Source organism: Anas acuta, chromosome 1, assembly GCF_963932015.1.
Source record: "Anas acuta chromosome 1, bAnaAcu1.1, whole genome shotgun sequence".
Classification (NCBI taxonomy): Eukaryota; Metazoa; Chordata; class Aves; order Anseriformes; family Anatidae; genus Anas; species Anas acuta.
Window position 1 is genome coordinate 31,918,517 of NC_088979.1, and position 27,444 is coordinate 31,945,960.

Consider the following 27,444-nt stretch of genomic DNA (forward strand, 5'->3'; position numbering starts at 1 on the left):
CTGAGGGGGCGAGGCGGGCGCTGCAGGTGCGCAGCTCCTCGGCTCGGCGTGGAGGTGCTCCTCGGAGCCTGCTCTGTCACCCTCACAGCAAAGTGTCCCCTCATATCGAGCTGGAACCTCCTGTGCTTCACTTTGTGCCCGTTGCTTCCCATCCTGTCACTGGGCACAAGTGAAAGGAGACCGGCTCCATCCTCTCGATACCCTCCCCGCAGATGCTTATACACATTGATGAGGTCTCCCCTCAGTCTCCTCATTTCCAGGCTAAACGGGCCAGGTTCTTTCAGCCTATGCTCATATGACAGGTGCTCCGGTCCTCTCATCATCTCACTAGCCCTCCTCTGAACTCGCTCCAGTAGTTCATGTAGCATGGACATCATGATTTCACAAGGTTTTTATCACCCCCCTACAAGCTACCCAGGGTGCCTGTCCTGAGTCTGGGGTTTCAGGAAAGCTTTACAGTCCAGATTTCACTGCTGCCACAAATGGCAAGTGTCGCCCCTCTTCCCCTGGTCACCACCCCAACAGCTTGACCAGCCCTGGCTGATTCAGTTTGCTAATCTAAACTATTTCAGATTGAGGAGGGGGAGATGCCTGCATTGTCTCTCTGCTGGGCTGCCGATGGAGGACACAATGGGCATCAGAGCCAGCTGCAAAGACAGGAGGAAACCTCACAAATAAAATTGAGTCTGGATCATCCTCACCCAGCTGACAACCTGGTCCCAGGGCTGCTAGTCCCCTGCCAAGCAGGATGAAGAGGCAGCAACCTGTGTTTTGCTTGATTTACACTTGCTGTGCGGCATGCTGCGAGCCTATGGCTTCGCTTCAGCCACCATCATGAGCCCGTTCCCCATCGCTGCACTTCCCGCCTGCCGCCCCACGCTGTGCTGGCATCTGTCTGTGCTGTCCCGTGGTTATTTCTCAGCTAGAGCAATTAGTGAGCTGTGAACACGGCCACAGGGCAGCTGGGCCAGTACGTCAAAGAGGGTGATCTGAGGACAGGAGCAGATGGTGGGGGAGATGCAGGGAGCTGCTCAAACACGTGGACTTGCAGCCCGATCTGCACCGGCCAGGGTGTTCTCCAGTGAAGAGGTTTCCTTAATCATAGGAGAAAAAAATTAGCACTTGTCCTGAAGTCAGGTCAACATGATGTTTATACATACCATAGCTACCAAATGTTGATTTTGCGCTGCCTCTCGTTCCTTTTAAACAAAGCTGGCTGAGCAGCTAAACTATCAGTTCTGTGAAATACCCATTGGGCAAGGCTCTGTCACGTTTAGTTACAAGCAGTAATACTGAGAACAGACATCAGGTGCTATTCCACGCATATGTGTCAGGAGCTACGATTATATTTGCGTGTTGATGAGAATATCTACAATTAAAATAGAAGAGTTGAGGAGAGGGAAGAAAAAATCTCTGAATCTTCTTTAATGTTTAGTAGTAATGACATTTTCAGACATGTTGTCATTGCTTCTGCAAGACATAAAATGAAAAGAACAATATTCTAGACAACAAATCATCAGTACTTAGCAGAATTGTTCACCTCTCCTTACCAGCTGATATGGAAGCATTTATTTATTTTTGCTGTGGATCAAAAGGAGTGCCCATGGTGAAGTTCAATTGATATTTATTCTGTGGTTTCCTCCATTCTTGTGGTCTTCCTCTGTTTTTCTTTCTGCTAATAAAAGTGGTGACGAACAATCCTTTCTGAAGATCGTAGTGACATCGAGGGAAAGCAAGGTTAAAAAGTAGAGAACAAGAAGTTATAAGGGCATGATGCCAAGAGCAAAAGAGGGATTAAAGATAAAAGACAAAAGGGAGAAAGAAGAGCTGTTGGCTTGGACTAGGTAGAACTCGCAGCTCCAAAATACAAGGACCTGATCCCATAGCTAATGTCGATTCTCTCTTTCCCAAGAACCTACCCATATTATTGTTCAGCCCTTATGCTGATCCAATTCAACACATTAGAACGTAAGAAAGAAATCCATCAGAAAGTGAATATTTTTTTACTGTACTGAGTTGAATTGTCTCAGCTGAGTCAGGTGAGTTCCAGAGTTGGTAACAGCACAGAGGGCATGGGGATGAGGGTTGAAGAGAGGACTGCTTTCCTGTAGAGATACAAGAGTTTATCCCTGGACTTCTATTTAAATGACTGCTTTACGGTCAGAATTACTGTTTTTATCATAATTGCTAGGCATGCTGAAGAAATGGCTCCCTAAAATTCCCGTCTTTATAGTCATATGTTTGGAAATCTTCTTTCCTTAAATCCTGAACTTTAAAATTGTTGGTCATGTTTAGACATGTGTTGTGTCATTGCTTCTGCTAAATATTTACGTTTCATCCTGCAGCTCCATCTTTCTCCTAAGCAACTTGTGATTCCACTGAATGCAGCTGAGGTTCAGTTGGTGGATTTTAATCTTCCACGTGAGCCATTAGCTTATACATGAAGAAATAAAGACTGATTTTTGTCTTTCGATTCTATTGCAGACCATACATGCATGCATTGCCATAAGTATTCTCCAAGGGCCCCAGCATGCTCCAGCTGAATTAGAGGCATTTTTGCCACCGATGCCAAGAGGAGCAGCCAACATCTAGCAAAAGGAAAAAGTCACTTTTAAGTGCAGTGCCCTGAAACAGTGCAGATGGACACGTCTGTCCGCTCTGGTTTATTGGTAGAAACAGAGCTTGTAATGTAAACCTCAGCTACTGCATCCCTCCCTCCTTCTAGGCAGCAGTCCAAGGTGTATTTAAAGTGAATTTCTTCTTGACCGTTCGACGGAGTGTCTCCAGATCCTCCTCAGCTGGTGGTGCAGTGTTGACGGTGGTTTCCTATTGCATTTTTAACCTGACAAACTTGTGGGCCACACAGCTATTTAAACCAATAAACCCATTCTGCAAATATTCTTCATGGAAAGACTTTTAAAACATTGGCAGGTACTCTGGTGCTGCCAGGCTGCAAAGCTTACAAGGCACTACTCCTCTAAGTGAAATATGGACTGATTTGGGACACAAAACCTTGTCTTGCTGTGCAGAAGAGCATCCTAGGACTGATTTACACAGGCATGGGTGCTGCAGCTTCAGTAATCTCATGATTTTCAAACCATAGCTCAGCGATACCTACACACCCATGGATAACTTCTGTGGCATTCATGTAAAACAGGAAAGAAAGACAAATTTACTGCAAGTAGGATAAAATTCACAGGACATATGCAGCTCCACTGGTAACTGGAGCTGTAGAAGGGGGAGATTTGCAAGTCAGAAATGGTTGAAGACTTCTGGTCTAATCAATCATTTCCTTTCACCACCTCCAAGATCAGGAGTACCCCAAAATATCGATCGTGTTGAATAAGTGCCACGTGTTCACAATTAAAAGCAGATGTTTTATGAAATTTCATCCTGCATTCTCACTGGTACTGGTCTTAGACAAAAGCTAGAGTGTCAGATCCCTGCCCATGGAAGCAATCTGTAGCTTTTAACATGTAATATCCAGGAGTCTTCAAATATGTTTTAGCCTGTTGACATAACAGTTCTTCAAAAAAGAAATATTACTAAGTGGTTAAAGTAGATACTGTGTTTAAAACCCAGGAAAGACAAACAGAAGCCCATCAGTGCCAAAACTGTAACTGAAGGAAAGGTAGGGAACCCAAAATTAGGCAGTTCTGGAGGAGAAAAATGAAAACTGTCACAGGACAAGAAGCTTAGTTGCCAGCCAGAACAGTGCTTGGGGAAACCAAACTCCTTGGGCCACACAGCAGGAATAGACCTGAGCATCATCGGTACAACTTGTCCCCAAGCTCCATGCATCACAGCCCTGCCCATGGGGTGCTCTTTTGTAGGGTGAGCCAGCAGTTAACACACCAGTCTATTTTATCCTTCACGCTGCAACTGGAATTGCCTGTTATAGCAAATTGCTAAACTTGTTCCATAATGAGGACAGCTGCCTAATTAAAACTTGGCTGAGACCATCCATGCATTTTTACATAGGCTGCCTAACTGCCATCAGAGGCACGGCAATCTACATGTGCCACCAGCTGGGCTAAACACAAATCTGTGACCTGTAGCTCAATCAACAACATCAGAAGAAAGTGTGTGTGACTCACAGCAATATAAATGATTTTGAGAAACTGGAAAAAAAAAATCCTCTTCTCCCAACCTTTTTTGTAGGCTTTATACCTGAGCCTGGACCACAAACTGACACAACTCCTTCCTTTTTCTCTCTTGCTCAGATTAATGCACAGTGGATGCAAACTCATGGATCACCTCACTGACACCTACGACCTTGGCCAAAGCTGCTAAATACTGACAAAACCTAAACTTTGTCCGACCCATCATGCTTCTAAACTTTCTGCTTGTGAAATTAACCTCCTAAATAGGAACACAATATCACCAGTTTTCTCTCCCTCTGCCTTTCAGAAACTTGAGACAGTAGCTCGAGGAGTTTTGAGTGGACATATTTAAATAAATTATTCACCCTGAAACACATTTATGGCAGTTTAAGTGTCACCATTTAAGCAGTCACTGTTGGGTTAAAAGTCACCGAAACTGATTGGTGTGATTGCAGCCGATATTGAAATCACTGGAAGCAAGAGTTCAGTGTAAGCTTCTGTCTGCAGCAAAGAAATATGCAAAACTGCTCAAGAATTTGAAAGCTCCGGGTCAAGGGACTTTGGCCCAGTGTTGCATGGAAAAGGGAGAAGAGTTCAGGTAAGGAGAGGGATGGCAGTGAGTAAACAGTGGGTATAAAGAGATAAGAAAGCTTCATAGCTTGACCAGATTCAGTTTGTTGCCTTTCTGAGAGAAGATGAAAGGAATAATGAAATGTATTATTTTTATCAATCCCTCTTGGAGCAATAGTAATTTTGATGTAGATCTGTTATTGCCTTCAATGGCCTTCTTGTGATTTCAGCTTCTAAACGTTTTTCTTGTGCATGAAATTTCTCTTTCAGAGGAAACTTAACCAGAAGACTGGCCCGAATGTACTCTAACTCTACAGAAAACATACAAGTCCCAACCAAAAGCTTGGACCTGGAAACTGGGAGATGTTTTTCATTTATTTAATTCTTCTGTGCCCAGGAAAGTAATCTCTGCATGTTCATGTTACAGAACTGTTGGAGGTTCCTAGCACCACCTCTATTTCTTCTTCAGATTGATGTAACTTAAAATAGATTTTATCTTGCTTGGGTCAAAAGAGGCAACTGGTGACAACCTAATTCCTGGTTATATTTGCAGAAACACTTCCAATATTAAGCTGCATGGCAAGTCTTTTTCTTCTTTTCCTCAGCAGTTGCCAGTTTAAAAAAAAAAAAAAAGCAATATCCTGCAAACAGACTACAAAGGATCTAGACAGTAGATAACGGTGGCAGTGGAGAGATATAAGAAATAGATAGCTTCAGATAGCACAAACCAAACTAAACTGCTTGTAAGCTGTGTTAGTGTTGCTGAATCGTGATGCAGGGGGATGGATGCTGTCTGGTAGATTTTTCCCTGCCAGTTCAAAGGAGCAACCACTGACCAAACTGAAAAAGGTGGTCAAAAAGCCAAGAAAACAACTGAAAGTGAAGAAATTGATGATCTCCAGAGGTCTTTTCCAATCTAAACCATTCTGTGATTCTATGAATTACCTCCCTTTGACTCTTCCTATTTTCAGAAAAGCAAGGCTGTGTGTGTATCCTCTGCATGGGCAGATTGCTCACAGAATTGTGAACGAGACTGATTGAATGAAAAAGGTTTGTGTAAGTTAATGTACCGGAACACAAACTGGATGGAGAAACTGAGTCCTCTACCTTTCTGCCAGTTTTGCTTCGAAACCTTCATGACTATCACTCCATAAAGACATTTGTACCACTTCAAATATGAATTTCAAATATGAATGTCTTGTTTTCCTTGTGGTTTTGCTCTGAATTGTTGAGAAATTGAGGAGTTCGGATTGCTGAATGCTGTGCTACTTCAAAAAAAAAAAAAAAGGCTTTGTCTAGAGAAGAAGGAACGTTGACTCAACAGCAGATAGTTACATGCTAGAAACAAAATGGAATTTAAGCTTTAAGTCTTATTTTGTATTGCATGAAAAATATCAAACACACAAACCACTTTGGAAACAAATTCTAAGTCTTGTGAACGGAAACATATAAGGGAGCTCATATAAGACATCTCTCCTAATTCATCTCCTCTGTAAGTAAAACAAAAGGCAGTGAAATTTTCAGGCAGACGTGTTTTGCACCAATGTTATTTGCACTGACCAAAAATTATGCATTTTGTACCTTTCCTGTTGGGGTATTTCGCACAGCCACATCCATGTAGTGTGTTTGGCTCATTCATTTTGTACTTCACATCCAACAGTCTGGGGACCGCATGCTTCTGGAGCTTTAAGCCTGCCCAAGAAACAAAGATTATAGATTGAATTGACTAATAAATTAATGAAATTACTTGTGGTCAAATGCCTGGCCCAAAAGATACTAGCCATATATAAAGAAAGAAACATGTTCCTTACCTAAGAGGAATTCTTCTTAGATTTCACTAGGGGCAGTGAATATCCTCTGGGTGCTTAGTCGGTTTTTGTTTTGTTTTTTACATTTACATGGGTTTCTATTTTGTCTATCTTACTTGCCCTTGTGTAACTAGACAACTAGCTTTGTCTTTTCCATGGTCCAGAAGCATCTTTCTCTTGTGTTGAAGCAAACTCAAGGTAACTCAGACCAGCACGGTCATAAGAACTGGGGAAATCAGGAACAACAGGGGATGTAGGCTGTTGTTCCCATCTATCCTACTGAAGCAGGCTGAGAAAAATCAAGTTTTACCCCCCTTCCATGCTCTGCTGGCATTAAGGCAGTGGGAGGTGGGAGGAGAAGCCAAGACCACTTGTTTGCTGAAGGCATGTGGCTGCATACGTTAGAACAGAAGCGCGGCTCTTCACTTATTTGTCTTGCTGTAGTGTCAATCATGGGCCGGGACCCCATTGAGTCAGTCACCATACAAATGTGGAACAAAAGCAGTAATCCTGGCGCTTTGGTTAGCCAGTAAATCACCCCCCTTTAAGGGATAGGGATTTGCATATTTATGGTTGGGAAATAACCATGCTTTAGTACATTGGAGCCTCTCTTGTTAGGAGTGCACAGGGGGTTGTGTAGGCGGGAATAAAAGGATCGGTGTTACAGGCAGTGACCACTACCACATCCAGCTCTTTCCCCTGAGACAACTGCATTCAGTTTAAGAATAATTCTTAAAAGCCTTGGGTTCTTTCCATTTTTCTCAGCCTCAAATAATTTTTCTGACAAGCTATAGCAGCATCCTGTCTTCCTCACAAATGAAAGTTAAGTAAACCGTGCTCTAATTCTCTCAGCCGGGGGGATGATCTGTGACAGCAACTTCTTCCATATGCTCATTTTCTATTTTCAACTTTTATTTCTTAAATAACAGGCTTTCAAAACTGCCTAGTCCGTGCTGCCCAGCACCCATTTATTAGTTTTATTTCTACAGCGGAGGATTTGCATCACAACTCAAGTCAGAGCATTCACAAAAAAAGGACGCCAAGAAATAACAGAAATAAAATACCACTGCAAAACACAGGCTTTGCTGCTGTAGACACATAAAAATGCAACTCTGTGCATCCAGGTTTATCCTGCTATGTTATTGAAAATGGTGTGCCTTGGATGCATTACATTACTTAGGCTGTGAGTCTTCCTTAAAGCACACGTCCAACACCACATCAAACTCGAGTACATAGTACCATTTCCATAGCGTTGTATTTGGCTTACTACTTGACACGGACATGAATTTCTCATTGTGTAGAGCATGTATAACCCTCACCACATACGAAGAGACAACAGAGGGAAAGAGAAGGAGAAAAAAAGGTAGCCAGATCTCCTCAGCCAACTTGTGTCATGGTGGGTCATGGCCAGTAAGGCCACCAGGCACTGAGGTCCTCGTTCCTCATGAAGACTGGGGTTGTCCATCAGGAAGACCCATGCATGGCCACAGCCAGGGCTCTGTCTGAACGATCCCAGAAGGAGCATGGTTTCCTCCAGAAAAGCACACTTTCTATGTTTGGAGGTGAGGGAGAGGAATTTGTACCTTCCCTGAATGGAAGAAGAAAACATTCATATCCTGGTTCACCTCTGTGTGGGCTGCTCCTCAAATATTTGATTAGACAGCACCATCTTTCCACTGTCTATCTACACGTTCCTGCTAGACAACCAGCCCACATTTGCTGGATTAGGTCCCTGACAAGCTGTTGATTCGGCTCCATTCACAGAAGTGAACAGCAAGTGCCAGAGCCTAAAGTGGGGAGAGAGACTGGGGGAAGAGCACAGCAGAGGGAAGACAAAATGCTGGTCCCCTTTTAGCAAGGAACTGTCAGAGAGGCTCGAGAAGCCCTGTGGATCTGCATCTTCCAGCACATCAGAGGTGTGAGGTATACTCTGAGCTCGTTTGAACTATAATCCCACATGGATTAGCTAAAATTTAATTGAATATCTCCAGCAACAGTTAGCAGACTCCTTTGGTCCTTCTGTGGATCCTTTTCTGTCTTTTGCACTACAATTTACAGGGCCAGGTCTTGTGCAGTTCTGTTTGCTTGTGATTACGGAGGGGTTTTATGGCAGTTTATTACTTGTGGTGTAAACCCTTGAACTAGGACGCTCTGTTCTCCTGTGGGGAGAAGAGGAAGGCAGCGCCTGCTCTGATCCCACTTCCTGGCCTGCATTAAGCTGGGCCATTTATTGTATGCCATCCGTCCTGGAAATGCCATGTGTTTCCTCCTGCTGCCTCACTGCATACCTAAAGCACTTCTGTGAACCTCTCAAAACACCAACCTCCTCTTAAACTTGAATGGCGTGCTCTCAAAGGCTTTGTCTAGACTTAAGATATACAGTCTGAGGGGTGAACCGACAACGTATCTAGTCCGTGATAAATTAATTGGAGCAAACATTAATCTGCTTCTCCTCAAAGGCGTGAAGGGGAGTGAGACAGGAACTTGGTTGACTGATGCTTTCAGCGTATGAAAATCCCCCAAAAGGTGATTCTGGCCATCTGGGGGCTCAGACATCATTTCTTTGTCTCTGTTCTCCTCCAGCCCTGCTCTCGACTTGAAAACTCCACATCAATGCCCACAGATGTCTGTGCTATACAAATACGAGTCCGATTCGGTCATTAAAGTACACACAAAGCACTAACGGCCTCTCCAGCACCTCAAAGAATAAAAGACAATAGGCATTTTCCTGTGTTGTCCTACTACAATATCAGGAAACACCTGAAAATAAACAGCTGGCTCCAGCCTTTCATCACCATATTCTGGGTGTCAGACTTCCCTCTAGTGGAAAATCCATGTAGTGGCCACTTTTTATTAAAACTTAACCGTTCAGACGTGAAAAACAAATGTCAAAGGTACATATAATGATGCTGGTGAAATATTAAATGTTTCATTCTCAGTTATTATTTACATTTAGACCAAATTAATTGTCACTATTTAAAAACAAAAACACTGTTCTGGCCAATTCTGGACTAACTGCTGTTACCCACAAGCCAAGAAGATACGGATTTTTTTATTAGGGCCTAGGCTTTTGGAACAGGTTTATGTCCTCTGATGAAGTTTGTCAGCTTTGGGGTACGTCTCCCTGCCTGTATGTGGGAATGAGAAGGAAAGAGGCGGGTACAGGGGCGAGACGGCAGTACTGCTGCAGGTCCCTGCATGAGCCTGGATGTGGCTCAGTCAGTCCTCAGGACATTTATGTTGTTCGACAGAGGGAGTTGGTTTGTGCCGGGGTAAGCGGCAGGGATTTACAAAAGAAGTTCATAGTAAAGCAGCTGAAAACAACAGATTTTCAAAACTTCACAGAATGAGAGAAGTACATAAACTTTTACTGTAATTTAGAGCAATCAAAATTAATCCATCACTAATTTCATATAAGAGACTATGTAAGACGCTTTGAAGATTTTGTAAAGATCAGTAATGAGAAAGTAAAGCCCAGCTAACCTATATATACAGCTAGGTTTCATTTATATATATATTTGCATATATATATATATTTAGGTATTTATATACCTAAATAATACAGCAGAAAACTTAGTCATCACGTAACGTAATCAAAACATATGAGAGCAAAGGGGATAGCAGCAAGCAGACCTAACCCCAGTTCAAGTCTCAGCCATGCCCATGCCTCCTTGCTGGTTAAATACTCTAGGTACAGTCGTCGTACGTCTTCAGAAACCCTGCTGCTAACACCATTTTTTCAGCTCCTCCAAGAAGACCAAATAGGTCTGGACTGAGATTCCCAGAACCATAGGAAATTTTGTGCCACTGAAGGAGGTACAGTATTTTTGACACCCAGCTAGCCAGTGTTGATAAACAGCGAGCAATAGCAGCTCATGGTTCAACATGCTGCATTGAAGCCCGAGAAGAAGCCTGTGTGCTCCCCAGTGACACGCTCCCAGTGCAATTGGAGAAGAGCTGGCTGGTCCCCGGGGCTCATTCTCTTACTGCTTCCCCCTGTGCTAGTTCCAGTGATCATCCCGTCCTTTGGGGAGCTCATTTGTCTCATTAACCACCAGAAACTGAACCAACCAAAACCAAATGGAAATGTTTTTTAGTTCAGCAAGCTGAATTACTAAACCCTCACTAAACAATCCTGAACTAATGCTGCACAGCCTGCCCAGATAAGCAAGGTCCTGCATTCTGCAGCCAGCCTTGCCCTATACTTTCACTGCATTTGCATGTTTTCCTTCTGTCCGGACAGCAAATCCCATCTTTAGGTAGATTTTTTTTTTAGATTTTTTTTTTTGTCTTTAACAACTCTGCCAGACATTTCAAGCTTGAATCAGGAATGAGTTTCAAAGACCTTAATATAACAACATTCATAGATGATCAGTGTTTCATTCCCTGCCCACACTATTTGATTTTCCTTACTAAGGAACATCAAACGTACAGCATGTAAGCTTTGATCAAGGAAAACTCGACCAGTCCTTACCACAAAGAACATCTCCAATTAAAACACACAGTATATAAATAGCTTAGTTTACACAGGACTGCCTATGGACGGCCAGTGTCTTCAAGCTACCTGGCTCTTTATGCATTAATTGATGCCAGGCCAGAGATGCAGAAGAAAGCTGTAGCATGATACAGGTCAAGGGGGAAGCCTACGTGCTGTGTGTTTGACACTCCTTCCACCTCTCTGTTGGTCACAGGAACAGGTGGTGCTGAAAGTGAGAAATATCCTACGTTTCAGCCCTTGGTATTCTCTTGCCTTGCCTCATTTTAGGACAAACAACTGGTGTCAGATCTGATCAGATCAGACATAGGGTAAGATTCCTCTGGGCTAAAGGAGATCCGAGGATGTTCAGCTCACAACTTACCTCTGCAAGCTGACAGTATTTGGATTGTCCACAACTTCTTGATGCTCTTGATGCAGCCACACAATTACGTTGATGTCAATGGACTCATAAGAAAAGGGAAGCTGCCTCTTGGGATGTCACATTTACTATAGGAGGAGAGCAGGTTAAGGATATGGGAAATGCAACAAGAATGATTACTACTGACTTTCAAAGTGGATTCAGTGACTTTCGAGATGACAAATGAGGTCAAATGGCAAGGAGGAAAAAAATTGATGAACACATGACAGAATGAAAGAGTTGAGCAAACAATTGAGCTAGGCCAGCTTAATGTATTTTAAAGTTTATTAAGTTGTAATGTGAAGCACTAATTTGACATGTAGACGCTATTAACATTTATATATTACAGCACATTTCCTCTTGGAAGACTTAACAGGCTTGTTAAGCTTGGTGCTTTTTCCAATTCATACCTACTGAAGAGACAGCAAATCTTCTCACAATATTTTAAAGAAAAACCCCTTTCCTCAGTACCTGTTGCTCATCCTTATGTGTGTTATTTTTCCCAGACTACCTTACCCTTTCTTTGCAATGGTTTATAGGATTGCCAAACATTTATCCCAAGCAGCTTACACCTGTGGTGACAGCCCTGAAGCAAACTCAGCAGCGTATACCCCCTACCAGTTCCAAGGGAAAAATAAGCCACACATTGGGTGACAGAAGAATCAGTATCTCTTAAAATAGAGTTCTCAGAAGTGCTTCTACAATTCCAAAAGTCCAGAAGTCAAAACTATAAATCTACTTCCTCAAATAATAGAATGCTAAAAGGATACCCCAGGTATTTTTGCTCCAGTCTGATTTGAAGCATAAAGTTCACCAAATACCAGAGGGCTGGTGGAAGTCTTACCATTCCATCTATAATGCTGCACCCTTCTTCTGAAGATCTGAAATAAATCTCTAGCACCTTAGGTGTCATTGCTGAAAGACATAAAAACACTGTACCAATTAACTTCTTCACCTTATGCAGGCTAATAAGATACTTCTGAGTACAACCGAGCCAAAACAATTCCATCATGGTCAGTTACCTTTCCCTACCTGAGACATCTCTGAGCAAGCTGTTCATCACCAAACAGCATGGTGAGTACCTGAGATAAAAGTGTCTTGCCACATTTCGAAGAGTAATATATCACTATAAAGAAATATACCTTAACATGCTGAAGACAGTGATTATTTTAACTACTGCAAGTGAAATGAAAAACCTAATGAATGTGGAATGGACTGCAGTTTGATGTCTATAAACACAAAAATTCCAAACCAAAGGCAAGTGTGTACAAAATAATTTATTACAGCATAACATATGTTGGCAATATTTTACAGTGAGTTTTCCATTCAACAATTTTGAATCTAAACAGATGACACACAAAGGAGAATTTTAATTAGAACAGTTTATTTGTCTTAATAAAATCCCCTCTTCATGAATGTATATTTGCCTTAGAGGGGCTAGTTAATATTACTGAAATTATTTACATTGCAGTGAAATAAAAACAAAACCGATCGAATGATTCCATTACAGTTTTCCAGAAAATGGATTTCCTGTACAAGCCACAGTATAGTAATGTTTTGATAGCAGTTCTTATAGAATGTAAAGCTGTCATATGTAGCCATTTTGTCCAGCATTATGCTTTAAATAGGTATATTAGAGTCAAACTTCCATTTTCATGTGTTGTATATTTAATATTTACTGCACCAGAATACAGAGTAAGAAAAAGGTTCATTGTGATTTGTAGTCTTCCTCTTTGTGCTCCCTTAAATAGTTTTAAAATATAAAACACACTCCTCGGATACTATTTGCTTTGCAGCTCCTAAAGCAATAGTATTTAGGCATGAGAAGTACTGGAGTATTGGCCCTAAGTCCACAACTAAGACTTTTAATGGAGGTAACACAGTAAACTTAGCAGTGAGTTTAATGATGTAGAGAACAACTATATCCTCCATTCCTGTACCTTACGCATTTGCCCAAATTTGGAGCAGCATTTTTTTTTTTTTAAATTTAAGTGACAGTAAGTGAACAGATGGGGAGAGAAACCAGAAGAGAGAAAGAAGAGTAAAATGGACAGACAACAGTATCAGATTCATTGTATTTTCAGGGAATTGCTTGAGAATACTGGAACATAAAACATTAAACCGACCATAAACTTAAGAAAATGATAGTTATGGAACACAAGGTAGATAGAATACCGTTTTCAAAAAAAAAATAAACCCTTAGTTTTTACACAAACCTAATCTTCAAATTCATCAACACTGGTTCCATAAGACACACACCTTACAAAAACATGCAAACCGCCAATGTTCACTGTGCTTCAAAAGAAATCAAAATGACCAAAGATAAAATAAAAAAAAAAAAGAAAAAAAAGAAAAACAGTAAAAGATGAAGAGGGCAATTCAAGCAGCACTTCTGTATTAATCTGCTAAAAATGCTCAAAAGAATTTATTAACAAGATATGATCACATTTATATGCATATGTAATGACACTTATGTGAAAGCAGTCTTCAACATCCATAATTTTTTGTGAGGGAGGGCTGATGGATTATTAAAAGACTTAAAACTGTACAAGTATAAACATGAAAAATGGTGATTAAGGATAATGTTTACATAAATATTGGCAGTTTTTGTTGGGAGAAAAAAATAACTAATAGTATAATCCATTTCATTTAACTATCCAAATATTTCATTTTATACCTGTTAAAGATATTAAAATACAACCTGGAAAAGTAACCCTGATCCATATCCAGCCAGCACGTAATGACAGTCAGAGTTTTGTGTGTGTGTAGGTAGCTAGACACACACGTGGGCTTGCACACGCTACTTCATATTTCATTAGACAGTAAATCATGGTTAATGGCTGTATGATTCACAGATGCAATGCTGCTATCGTCCTCATTTGTGGCAGGCATAAAGGCAGATGTAAAAGGAAACAGTTTATGACATGCTGCTTGATATTCTTCACATTGAGTGTGGCAGCTTCCGAAACTGCCATCAAGCAGTGCCTCGAAAACCTTTGTTAACGTCTACAGAAAGAAAATTAACAGTTAGTAATAAAACAACTGTAAGTCCCACTTACTAAAAGGATGTGCTGTTAAACAATACTAATCTGAACAAACAGGTGCTCTGTTGGTATTCAGATATAATTACTTCGAAACAAGTTTAAAAACAACATTCTTTTTAATATTTATCATGGGATATAAAACTGTGTGATAATATACATGATAACTATACATTATTTAAGACCCCATATATTTTTGTCTCTGAATACTGTATCTTTTACCTTCACATTTTTGTCTCTCATATTTTTATCCAACCTAGTAGCCACAGCAATAGCTTTTTCTTGTCTTGATTTGTCCAGGAAATACATCATTTTTGCACCTTAGCACAAGGAAAAAAAACACACATTTAGGTAATATCATTCCTAAATGCAATACTGCACAGGCAGACACACAGGATCCAAAACATTTAATGTGAATTAGGGCTTAATTTTAAATTATATTTTCCTCCATTATAAATTACTTAAAACCAATGAAACTAAAGCTATTTTGAAGTTCATTAGGAACATAGGGAGTGAGTAACATGGATTGCTTCTCCAAAAATGAAATGCATTAATGATCATGACTAAGCTGTTCAAATCAGCAGGCTAAATGAAATCCATACTATAAACATAACAGTGAGTAAGAGATGTTTTCTCAGAGATACTCTGATTAATACTTCTTGAAAAAGTATTGGAGATAAATGAATTAACAGACCAGTCCAGTTACTGAACAATTTTGGAACACATTCCAGAAGAACGCCATAAAAATCTGTTTGTATGGCAGAGAGCAATCCGAAGCAGAGCTACTTAGCTATTTCACTCACCTGAGGTTAAGTTTAAGAAAAGCCTAACACACATTTAGTACTTTGCTTGGGCTAGATAACCTTGATAAGAAGCATGATGTTGTATTAATGTAACCACGCAGTTTATTGGACCACAAACATTTTAACAAAACTGGTCTGGGCATCTCTGCAAGATACCATGTTGCTCTGTATTGGCATAATATAAAGTCTTAGTTTGATGAAAACGTGGGCATTCCACGGACTTTTCTTTTTCCAAATACAGAGTACAGACATATCTTACATCTAATCTACTACAAGGAACAAAAGTCTTAAGAAATCACTTTAATAGAGAAGTTAAAAACCCACATTTTAAGTGTATTGCCTCTTCTTGTTTAACTTATTTCCCAATCATTAAATTTGCTTTCCTAATTTAAAGAAGTTTCATAGTTCTTAACAGCTTTCTGTACCCAGAATGGTTTAGAAAAGAAATTACGAGACCAAATATATTTGGGTTTGAGTTATCACCGTCAAGAAACATTAAATTTAACCTGGTTACATTTGCTTCAAGTCAGGGAGTTTATGGTTTAGAAGTTGAAAAGTGTTTAAAATTCTGCCTATGATATTATTACTAGAAACTTCTTTAAACTAAGAAAACTCATTTGGAAACTCAAACTTTGGAACTTTGTATTTTCAAACTTGGATTAGAGATGCCAGTTATTTACGTTATGCACCAGATGAATCAACCATTTTAAACTTGTGTCAGCATAAACAGAAGACTGACACAAAGTCCTAAAGCTACAAAGGATTTTATTTCGTTCCAGAGCTCACTTTTAATCCTAGTCCCACATTTGTTGCCGCTGCCTGTAAACTGATCCACTGTTGAATCACAGTGATCAGTGGACTCTAAGGATATAAAGGGGCTTTTACACACTTGAGTCCCTCACCTCTGCTGAATATCTATCGATTTCACCTTCAAAGGGGTCCCTGACACCTCTCTAAGATTGGTGCCACCACCAATGATCTAGCTTGCTTTCTTCTCAAAGACACTACAGATATGAAGTGTCTGGGTGTTATAGTCTCGGCTTGTATGATTGTTAGGACAAAGTGACCGTATTATTCCCATAATAATGGAGGACAAGAAAGCAGAACCTGGAAAATATCCAGTTAGATGACTAACAAGGTAACAAAAGCACAAGAACACATCTGTAAGAACCTGTAGCAAACACCTGCTGAAATACCTGCAACTTGACTTCCCAAATATTGAACTTGCTCACAGGAAAGGAAAGGGTGCAAGTATTTCTTTCAAGTCACTGTCCTGAAACTGGGCTCTTTAATGGGCTCCAAGTTTGGGGTAATCTGCCTAACCTTCCTTTAAACAAGACAACCAATCCTCTGGAACTAACTTTCTCTAGGGATTCCTGAGAGAGCCTGGGTAATTTTTACAGTGAGATTTTTACTAAGCGAGATCAGTACTGTTCTAAGCACTTTAAGCGCCTGATTGATTTTTATTCCACAACTTTCTGGACTCAGGAGAAGTGAAAAATTTCTATTTCAACTTCCTTCCACTTAGCTCCAGCAGCTACTCATACTTTTTCTATGCAAATAGTATGAAAGTGACATGTGCACATTTTCATTGTTGCCTACAGAGCAGAAACACAAAAGGAACAAGGTTGTCATCATATTTTCTTCATGCTGTTGCTACTTGACAAAGCTGTAAGAATGTGTGAGATACATCCCAGCTAATTAGAAACCAGAGGGGGAAAAACATTGTTTCTAATATATAGGATTATTATTACATGAGATAAACACTACTGTTTTATATTTTCTAATTATTTCAACACTAGAAGCTGAAACAGGAGGGACGACAGTGCTTCCACACTTGAATACCTATGGTGATTTGGTAGTTTAGTTACACTTTCTAGAGGTAAGGAGCAGGTTCATCATGCATCTTATAAAGCAAATGACTTGGTGGTTTTTTGTTTGTTTAAAATGGTCAAAGAAGGCAGAGGAAAAAAAGGAAACAAACAGTAAGCTTCTGGTTCATTCCAATTTATGGTTAATGCAGAAAAAATTTCTTGATTTGAATCACTGAAGTCAACTCATTTTCGAAAACATTAAAAAGTTAAACAAACCTGACAGCTGGTGCTGAATGGAGGTAGCATTGTGTTTGAGAAACTCTTCATTAAAACTTTCCAAATTTTTATTAACAAAGATTTTCTGCATTTCTTGAGTTAGGACCTTGCTCACAATTTCTGGGAGGTTACTATGGTCAGATACTGGAAAGAGAAAGGGTAAGAGAGAGATATGGAAAAAAAAACAAACAACTTTAAAATAACTGCAGAAAACAATGTGAAAACGCAAGCATCACTGTTTAAATCCCTGTTTGCTTTTTTTTTCTTTGCAAATTTGTACACAAACAAATTCTAGTTCAACAGTATTACAAGTAAGCACAAGCTTTAGTATTCACAAAACAAATCTGTCAGATTCTGATTATAATTTTGAAAAACGTTCATTTTGCAAACATACACATTGACTAGTAGCATATGCTTTCTGCAGTTATTTTAGTTTAAATCACCTAATTGGGAATGAAGCCAACAAGAAATACACAATCAATACACTGTCGTATGCATAATTTCTGCTATCAGCCTAAGAAATTTAAGACTGTATATTTCAGCTGAAAAACAGATTCATATGACAAAATAAAGCACTGGACTTAGTAGTACATCTTCAGAGCAAACAGGATATACATTTAGGTAATTATCAGCTCTAGTGTCTTTGTTTACTTTCTACTCTTTGTAGGTTTTTTTAATATGCCATTTTTTAACAGACTTTTAAGTCAACTTAATTGCACTTAAAATGCAGAAACATTTACTCAATTTCATTTTCAGCTCTATAAAAGCATTATAGATACATTTCTAGATGAATCATTCACAAGGGCTCTCTGCCATGTCTACTTGCTGCTGCCTAATATAATAATGCTGCCTAACACTCATAATGCATGCTTGGCTTTGGTCAGAATATTTCTCCCCTATTTGCCATTTGTTTTCTTAAAACAGAGTGACTTGCAGGGTCCACCTAGTGGATTAATGGAGGAAAGAGTACGTAATACGTACATGCTGCCTTACATAGTACAATCTGTGCTTTCCTAGGTATTACCTAGCAGTTTGTTTTTTCTTTTTTGTCTTTGTTAAATTTTGTGTTTCAGGAGTATATTTATACATTATAAAAACATGTTTTTGTCCACAGTACTTCCTGTATCCTTATACATGCATACGTACGTACTTCCTACACACATACCAGCTTTAGAGAATTTAATCAAGCACTCATGTAGCCATGGGTTATTACTGTTGATAGCAAAAGCTCTTTTGACAGACTGTAACATTAACAGAAATTTTCCTGTGGGAAGAGAAAAAAAAACAAACATTGAGATGAGGAATACAAAAAATTAGAAAGTTCTGCATCAACTACTGTTTTATTTAGCAAATCTAGTACACACATAAGAAACATCAAGGCCTACAGAGAATTCAGAAAGATTTACTTTTCATACCCAAATTGCTTAAGAATATAGGAATGCCTATAGCTCAAACTGACAAAACAGCATAGATCATTTCACTGTCTGGATTTGTGTTACCCTAGGTAATTATCAATCACACTACAAATATCTTTCTATAGCATTCATTAGCATATGCTAAAGCCTACTCTGCTCTGAGCTTTTCTTTTTTTTTGATGGATGGCTGAACAAAAATTTTATTTGTCCTATGATTTCTTGGAAATCAAGTAAGCTCCTGCTTTAGTCAATTAAAGAAATAGGTATTTCAGACAATTTTCAACTATAATCAGATAACATAGGCCGCAGTGAAGAATTAAAAGTTTGCAAAGCAAAAATAAAACCAAGCCATACTTTACCTTTTCTAAAGTATATTTCAAATGCTAATAAATGCGTGTCTATGTTATCTCCGATAAGATTCTTAAGTGGTATAAGGAACTTAATGGCTTCTTCTAATGGATTTTCTACCTGTTAAAAAAACACAATGACAGTTAAAACTTGAAATATATGTCTGATAAAACCCACCAGTAATTGTTATTCATAGCATTTAAATTATCAGAGGCCAACAGTGAACTGTAGATAGCTATCCGAATTAAACTGACCTGTAACATTTTTATTTGAACGGTAAGGCTTAAAAGTGTGTTCTCATGATTTCATATTGACAAAGGCAACATTGCTGCTAACTGTGGCACTGCTCATGTAGCACAGTCATGCCGTAAGTTAGCATTTAAAAAGTAAATATGATCACTTTAGACAACTTCTGAAGTTACTCTGATAAGGGGAAGTTCTTTGTGCTTAGAGAAATACTGTCTCTGTCTTTATATTTTGTGGACAGCAATCATATTTCTGTTATTTTTTCTCTATTCACTGTATGAAGATCAACACAGTACATTGGGCGAGAACCATCTTTCTGTTTAGTATCTATCTTAACGAAAGATGGCCTACCATTGGAACAACCAAAATTTAAATAAATTCAGAATATTAATACAGAACTTCAAATTATTAGAGTAAAAAAAATATGACTTCTCTTCGGTATAAGTAGAGGTAGACTACAAAAAAAGGTGTCTTTGCATGCAAAAGTGTTTTTATATAAACTGATGGATTATTTTAGAAGAACCTCATAGCAATCCCATATTAGGAGATTTTTATGACAATGACATGAATTTAATGTAGAGACCATGCTAACCCTTTCCAGTTTTTCAGGAACTAGTTCTTCCCTGGGTCCACTAGTTTCCTCCTCCTCTTCATCTCGCTTTTTCTTTTGATTCTTTTGTTGTCGCTCTCTTTCTGCATGTTTTCTTTCCTCTTCAAGTTTTGCTTTCTTCTGTGCTCTTCTCTGCTTGCTAAGCATTTTCTTCAATTCTTTGGCTGAGAGATTTTCTATAGATTAAGTAACAGGTAACTTATTTTAACTTTTTAACTAGAAAACCTGTTTGTCTCAAACAACACTGAGGCACTCCATTATGCTCTTCCAACCATGTCGAAGTGATGTACTTTTACAGTAGCTTCCAGAAATACCAGCTCTTGCCAGCACATTATTATCACTATATATAGTGATAATAAAATCAATTTTCACCACTGGATTACAGCACGACACTTGTTCTTGCATATTTTCTTTCATAGCTGTTACAGAAACCTCAGCTACTTGAAATATTAAGTACATGAAGTTGTTAAATCCTTGTGACAGATTTTGCCTTAGAAAAATGGATTTTCAAGGGCAATACTAAGCCTGTGTTGACTGCAGCTCAGCTTCTAATACTAAAGACATCCTGACCAATTTATACTCCAACTTAAAACAAGCCTATTATCATTCATTGAAGTGTCTGACCCATGTACAGTCATGATAATACCCTTGATTTTCTGCAAATGCCAAGCTAAATGGATGGAAGCAAAAACCGGTATTGTTTGGGGTTGGGAGGTGAAATATTCTAGTATGTATTAATACTATCTTATGAGAGTTTATTCTGCTGGCTGTGTTCAAATTTGTAGACTTCATTAACTTCTAGATAAGCCAAGAAAATTTAACAGTTGTGTGAAAAGCAGAATACAGAAAAAAAACATGGTTTTCTACAGGTCCGTATAGAAGTGTGAAGTCTCCAACCTTTCCCATTCACTCCTTTTTTTCTTTCCTGCCTTTTTTTTTTTTCCTGCTTTAGCTGGGAACGTACTGTAATCTCCACTTGGTCCACTTCTGTCATGTTTCAGAGAACAGGATTTATGCAAATAATATGTAAAAAAAGAAAAAGAAGCTTCCGAGGGACTAACACATTCTTTTTGTGACTATCAAAACCTCTTCCAAGGCTCTACAGCCAAAGTTGAGACTGGGAAGCAAGGAAAAACAAATGTTCTTTTTTCCCCCATTCATGCAATGCTGTCTTGCCCTGTGCATAAGCTTACTGAATTCATATTCACAGCAGGCAAATGAACTGTATGACTTAGTCTTCCTCACTTTAATTTGTTACATATTGCTGTCAAGGTCCTCTGTCACACACCTATTTTACATTACATACAGAACAAAATAAAAATTGGAGAGAAAAAGGATGCAAGTTGAACTATGCTGTGAAATGTGCCTCCTTTTATATATGCATCATAAACAGATGGGGGGAAGACCTCATTCACCTCAATAAAAGGTAAAACGGTACTAGCAACATGAAGTGGCACTTTTGGTTTAGCTCAACATTTTTCCTCCATGTCAAGTCTCTCTCCCTTTACAAAAAGCCAGGCATTAATTTCATCCTTTTGTCAACAATCACTGCAGTGCTGACAGTAGCTGTGATTCCACAAAAGGAGAAGCAACTATTCTCTTAAGAAAAACAACTTGTTTAAATGGATAAATGGATGTATTCAATTTGATTTTTCCTCTTCTGATTCTGAAATACAGCTCCTCCTCAAGTACTCCAACTATAACTAGGTTCATTCACATCCTGTTTTTAAAATACGATGAGAGCAAAGAACAGAGGGAAAGCTATAGGATGTTATCTATGATCTCTTTTCAGTTACTCATCAAATTATAAACAGAAACAGAATGTATGTTACAAATCATTAATTCTATAGTACATAGCTTACTTAGCTTAAAAGCTTTTACTTGTCATACACATGAGTCTCCATTATGGTCTACGTACCTGAATTCACTTCTTGTTCTTTGCTTTCATTGGTAAGAGGATTATCATGAAGCTTCAAGTAGATTTCAATTGCTGATCGAGCAGCCTTGAAGTAGAAGGCATGTTTCCTGAGCACATCTTCTAATCTCAAAAGGTCTACATAGGCACGAAGAGTCATCTTTCTCATGCAGTATGTGTGGAAGTCAAATTGATCATCTGTTATCTCAAAAAAATGCTTCAAGGAGGAAAAAAAAAAAAAGTCTTAGGCATTTCCATGATTTACCCTTTTAAATAGATGGGAGATAATTTATATCTGATATTATTTACAGGCAATATTCAGCAAGCATAGAACTATTCTTCCCATACTGATTGTTCAAGAGTAGCTGTCAGAAGGAAAAACACACCCAGGAAAATCTGATTTTGTTTGCGAAAAACAATAATACTAGTCAAAGGTTTAGGCACTCTTTAAAAGCCAACTGAAATGTGATTGCTTTTATTAAAAACAATTCACCAAAGTCATTATAAAGTTAATGCAGAAATAGCTGTAGGTAAGAGACATGAAATATTATATTGAATCATTTTCGCTTCAAATAATAATAGTTTTGCACATAATGGATAACAAATGTCATCTCTAGCTATTACAATGAATCTTCAAGAATTAACCCATTTAAAAAATTTAGAAGCTTTCTATGCAAAGAAGCTCATGCTGTTTGCATCAGCAAATATCTTTCATTAGTGTATGAGAAACATCAGGAGAGAAATTGACTGTTTGTACCTACTTACCCTTTCTACTTCGTGACATTTTTTCAAGGCATCACCATACTTCCCTAGCCTTTGATAAGCTGCAGCACATTCAGTCTGGAACCACATACACTGCATCTCGTTTAGGTTTTCCATAGCAGAAGTCCCTTCCTGAAATAAGTGTCATTATCACTTTTTGCCATTATAGTTTCCCAGTTTTTTTCAAACATGGCTACTAGTTTCATCCTGTCAGTAGGAAACACTACTTGGAACGCCATATAAAATTGATATAGCTTCACAGCAACTGATAGTACTACTTGTAATACCCTAGTACTTCCCAAGATATAAAGGAATAAATTTAAATGATTTTCTAAAAATAATTATCTGAAAAAGTTTAGTGTCTCAGTATCTTTGAAATTAACTTATGCTTATATACACAGCACCTACAAAATTCCAGCCATATACTTAATTGCTTTATCACATAAGGAATAATATTTGCTTTTTTTTTTTTTTAGAACTAGTTGATCTAAATTAAAAGGAAGTTGGATTCAGATTTCATACTTTTTCAAGAAAAAATAACCACAGGATTTATTCTTAACAATTTCAGTAATCTAGACCAATATTAAAAAGATAAGAGAATTTATAGAGCTTACCCTACCTTTCAGGGATGAGATTGGCTTTATAAAATTTTTGTCTGTAGTACTAGCTTTAAGGAAATGCTTAAGTACAAGTTACACTTATGATGATGCTAAATCATAACACAGTAGCTTGCACATTCCTGTGCAATTAGCTCAGGTCTCATTACTGACAAATACAGGTTTTGCAAACAAGTTATCAATCAGATGTGTTTTCAGAGAGGTACTCAGAAGTATGTCACTACAAAAATACAAGTATCTTTGGAAAAGTATCTCTGACTGTTTTTTCAGTATTTACCAGGTAAATTTTTAGTATTTACATAGTTATTCATCACCAAGTTATTTTGAGCATTATCTTAAAAATAGACTATTTCAAGATAAATTTCTGATTTTGGTCAAAAATTGTTTAAGAAACAGTGAAACTTGAGATGCCAGAGGCTAACTAAACCTCTCTTCATTACAGCAATATACTTACCCTCGTGAATTTAGAACACATCTCCTCGGCATCCTTCACCATATTTGCTCGCAGCATGTACTTAGCACATTTTGAATTGATAAATCTGTCTGCAGTATCCAAAGATTGTGCTTCATCCATCCATTTTGCAGCTTCCTTCAGGTTACCTACATGCTGTTAGGGAGAAAGTAGTTGAGAATTAAATCAACTTTCAGTATAAACTTGATTTTGACCAATTCTTAAAATCTATAATTACAGGCATTTCTCCCTCAGAAATAATAAAGAAAAAATATTATTGTTTGGCCCCCTTCACCCTCCACAGTATATTCTTTTAGAACAATTTGTTTTAAGTTATGACTTGCTTCAAAAAAGTAACAAAATAAAAAGGTTTTGATTTTCTTACTGACAGAACAGTGCACAAAAAGAAAAATGCATGAAAATCAATACCCATTAATATTGCAAACTGCATTACTATCCACACATTCACAACAGTTTCATGGGGCTTTCTGTTTTTGAACTATGTTCTCCACATGTCCAAATTCACTTTTTACCTTGTAAATTTTTGCTTTTAAATAGAACAGTTCTATTAATGTTGGAGTGCTTGCAATTGCTGCATTGATGTAATCCAAGGCCAAAGAACATTGGCCAAGTTTGTCAAAGTGCTGTGCCAGGAAATACCGAACCCAGAGTAGCGTCGTCGGGGGCTCTTTCTCTCCATTTTCTGGAACAAAACAGAAAGTTACAGTAAACAGTAAGACTGCACTTCAAAAATAAACACGAAAAACAAAGCACAAAAGATTCATCAAGTATTTTCTATAATGGTCTAACTTACAAAAAGGTACTACAACTATTTTCTTGCAAAAAAGTATCAGCACTTCAATGGTTCTTTGTAACTGTCATAAAAAGTATTAGTAATTACACTGTAATTAATACAAATCCAAAGAAGCTTACCACACGGGCCAAAAAGGTCACAAGTTTTCAAAGAGGCTTCATAACCAGTAACAAGTTCTTGGATTGTAGACACCTGCATACAAAAATATCAACTTCAATTTTGTTTAACTGTTGTGGATAAATAAATTAACACACTAAAAAATACTTGAGCAAAATTTGAGAATCTATACTAAAATAATTAATCGGAAAAATATCGTAGGTATCCTCATATGGCTTACTTTACCTTTCCAAGGCTACCTTTGATAATTAGTTACAACTGATGATACTACAGGAAGCAGGTGTAACCTTCAGCAGCTTAGAGTGGAAAGTAATCAAGTATATTTGATTACTATCCTTCACAAGTTATATTTTTGATTATTTTTTTTAATTAAGGTATTAGTTTTCAAGTATCCAAATTGAGACAACTGAAACAAGTTGCTTTAGAAAAGACTGGGCATGATGAAGACACAATGAAGACACAGAGGAGACTTTCTGTTTTCTACTACTAAAGAATTTATTTACTTTTTTTGTTGTTAAGAAGGCATTGTGGCCTAGCACACAGAGTACATCCTTTTATATACAATCTATACATTAACTAAGGCTAACATTTCCTGAATTCATGACTTGTCAACTGTATCATTGCCCCTTCTATGGCTGAAGACTCAAAATTCACTGATACAGTTCTGGGCTCACACTACTGAAGTTTGACATTTACAATATATACAAATGTTAGTACCTGTGCTTCTCATGGCAATGATCTATTCCAATACCAGGTTCATGTCTTACAAGTGCCATAAATTACTTTTTAAGCATTTTATAAAACCTTCAACCTGTTTTATAGTTACACTGTAAATGTGCCTGCCATATCTAACAAAGAATCAGCCTCTTATGGAAACAAAAATAGTAGGAGAGTGAAACATGACCCGTGTATATATACCCAAAATGCTAAATGGTCCTGAAAAATGAGATCATCTGGCTGTAAGCACAGTAGAATAATAGCTATGTTAACCAATCTGGTGAAACCTGGAGATTGTAGAAACCTCCTCCAGGCCACATCCACCTGCTCCACCGGGGGCTCCTCCACCCATGGGGGGGCTGCAGCGTGGAGATCTGCTCCATGTGGGACCCATGGGCTGCAGGGGGACAGCCTGCTCCACCAGGGGCCTCTCCACAGGCTGCAGTGGAACTGCTGCTGCCTGCCTGCAGCACCTCCTGCCCTCCTGCTGCACTGGCCTGGGGGCTGCAGGGCTGCTTCTCACTCCTCTCTCCCAGCTGCTGTTGCCCAGCAGTTGTTTTTTTTCCCCTCCTTTCTTCCATCTGCTCTCCCAAAGGCCCAACCAACATCGCTCCCTGGCTCAGCTCTGGCCAGCGGTGGGTGAGCCGTGTGGAGCTGGCTCTGACCTGACATGGGGCAGCTGCTGGGCTCTGCTCACAGAGGCCACCCCTGTAGCACCCTGCTACCAAAACCTTGCCGTGTAAACCCAACACGGTTTTAGAAAAACAAAGTTTTCAATTTGAAGGGTACTACTAAGTCAATGCAATTGGTAAGAAATAGCAGGTGTTTGTTTCAAAGAGCAGAGGAGGTGACACACAAGTCATATGCAGCCAGTGTAAATGCCTCAAAAATGTAATACAATGTATAAACAGATATGCACATTTTGAAAAGCTCTGGGCAAATCTCATGAGAAAATTTCTAGTAGCAAGAATCTCATCAAATATCATCAAACATTACTAGACTTCAAGTAATTACCAAATGCTAAAGGAATGCTAGGAAGTCACAAATGAACAGAGGCAGATAAATGCATTAAATTGTTCTCCGGTCTCAGACATCTATTTGCTTAAAGAAACCTTCAGCACCCTCAGAAAATCTTCGAAGATCACTTTCTCTAAGATGAATTTAAATGCTGAAGCAAGCATCTGATTCAGGCAGCAGGCTGGCAGTGTATGTGCAACGGGAAGTGTTATTTCCCTGATGTTTTTCACAACTTCAGAGTCTTCCCAAAATCATCATTAGTCATGTGGTTGTTAATAAACTCAAACTCATCTGAGATCAGCCAGCTTTGCTAGATTGCAGGTGAACTGTGTGTAAAGGGAGAAGATCCCTCCTTCTCCATAAGAGAGAACCCAAGTTTTCCACTACTGCAAGGACACTGGGAGTACAGCTTCCCAACTGCACAAGGACCATGTATCCACCAAAAGAAGGGTCCCACCACCTCCAAGGCACACGGCTGGGCTCTGCCTTGAGTTAGGGCCGGCAGCTTCTTTGAACAATACATTTGGAAAATACTGCCAGCAGTCAGCTACAAAAGTGCGACTACAAAAATGCAAAATGGGTGATTAGAACATTGCACATATTGACAAAAATTGAAATGATCTTCGCTTTTCATGACCCACTCACAGAATCCTTTTCCTCCTTTTTATGCTTATGCTGTTTTACTTCAGTCTCTCGCTAGCAATTTAGGGTAACAATTTCTCGTTCACGTGCCACTTCACGAAACAAATTGTCTAGAAATGTGAACCACAATTTGTACGCCCATATTAACAGCAAATTTAGTAGTAAAACATGTCTCTTGGATTTACTACCAATTATCGTTATGCTAGAGCCACCATTGTCATCTTAAAGGCATTAGTATTTCACTATTTCAAAGCAAAACATCATTCTTCATGAAGATTATGTTAAAACTTCTAAAAAAAATTATCAAATCGAAGCATCTGAACCTCAGATTACACTGTAAGAGATGAAATCATCTTCTATTCCAAATACATCTTGTATCAGTACTTCAGAGGGGTAAAAAAAGAAGAAGTGTGTGCGCTTCTCGTTCCCTTCTACACCAACAAGCTTGCTCTGAGATGCCCAG

General features: G+C 38.7%; 1 protein-coding gene across 1 annotated transcript in view; it reads right to left on the reverse strand.

The window, feature by feature from the left end:
- Positions 1-12,635: 12,635 nt before the first annotated feature.
- Positions 12,636-27,444, reverse strand: part of NAA16 (N-alpha-acetyltransferase 16, NatA auxiliary subunit) — a 62,293-nt gene continuing 47,484 nt past the window's right edge. Inside the window, exons 10-20 of the mRNA XM_068675507.1 lie at positions 24,608-24,680; positions 24,208-24,377; positions 23,678-23,830; positions 22,610-22,738; positions 21,848-22,061; positions 19,912-20,105; positions 19,085-19,193; positions 18,476-18,574; positions 17,311-17,454; positions 14,640-14,737; positions 12,636-14,382 (exon numbers count right to left, since the gene is read on the reverse strand). Of these exons, the coding sequence (XP_068531608.1) occupies positions 14,182-14,382; positions 14,640-14,737; positions 17,311-17,454; positions 18,476-18,574; positions 19,085-19,193; positions 19,912-20,105; positions 21,848-22,061; positions 22,610-22,738; positions 23,678-23,830; positions 24,208-24,377; positions 24,608-24,680 (1,584 nt within the window). The 3' untranslated portion in view covers positions 12,636-14,181. The remainder of the gene's footprint in view (positions 14,383-14,639; positions 14,738-17,310; positions 17,455-18,475; positions 18,575-19,084; positions 19,194-19,911; positions 20,106-21,847; positions 22,062-22,609; positions 22,739-23,677; positions 23,831-24,207; positions 24,378-24,607; positions 24,681-27,444) is intronic.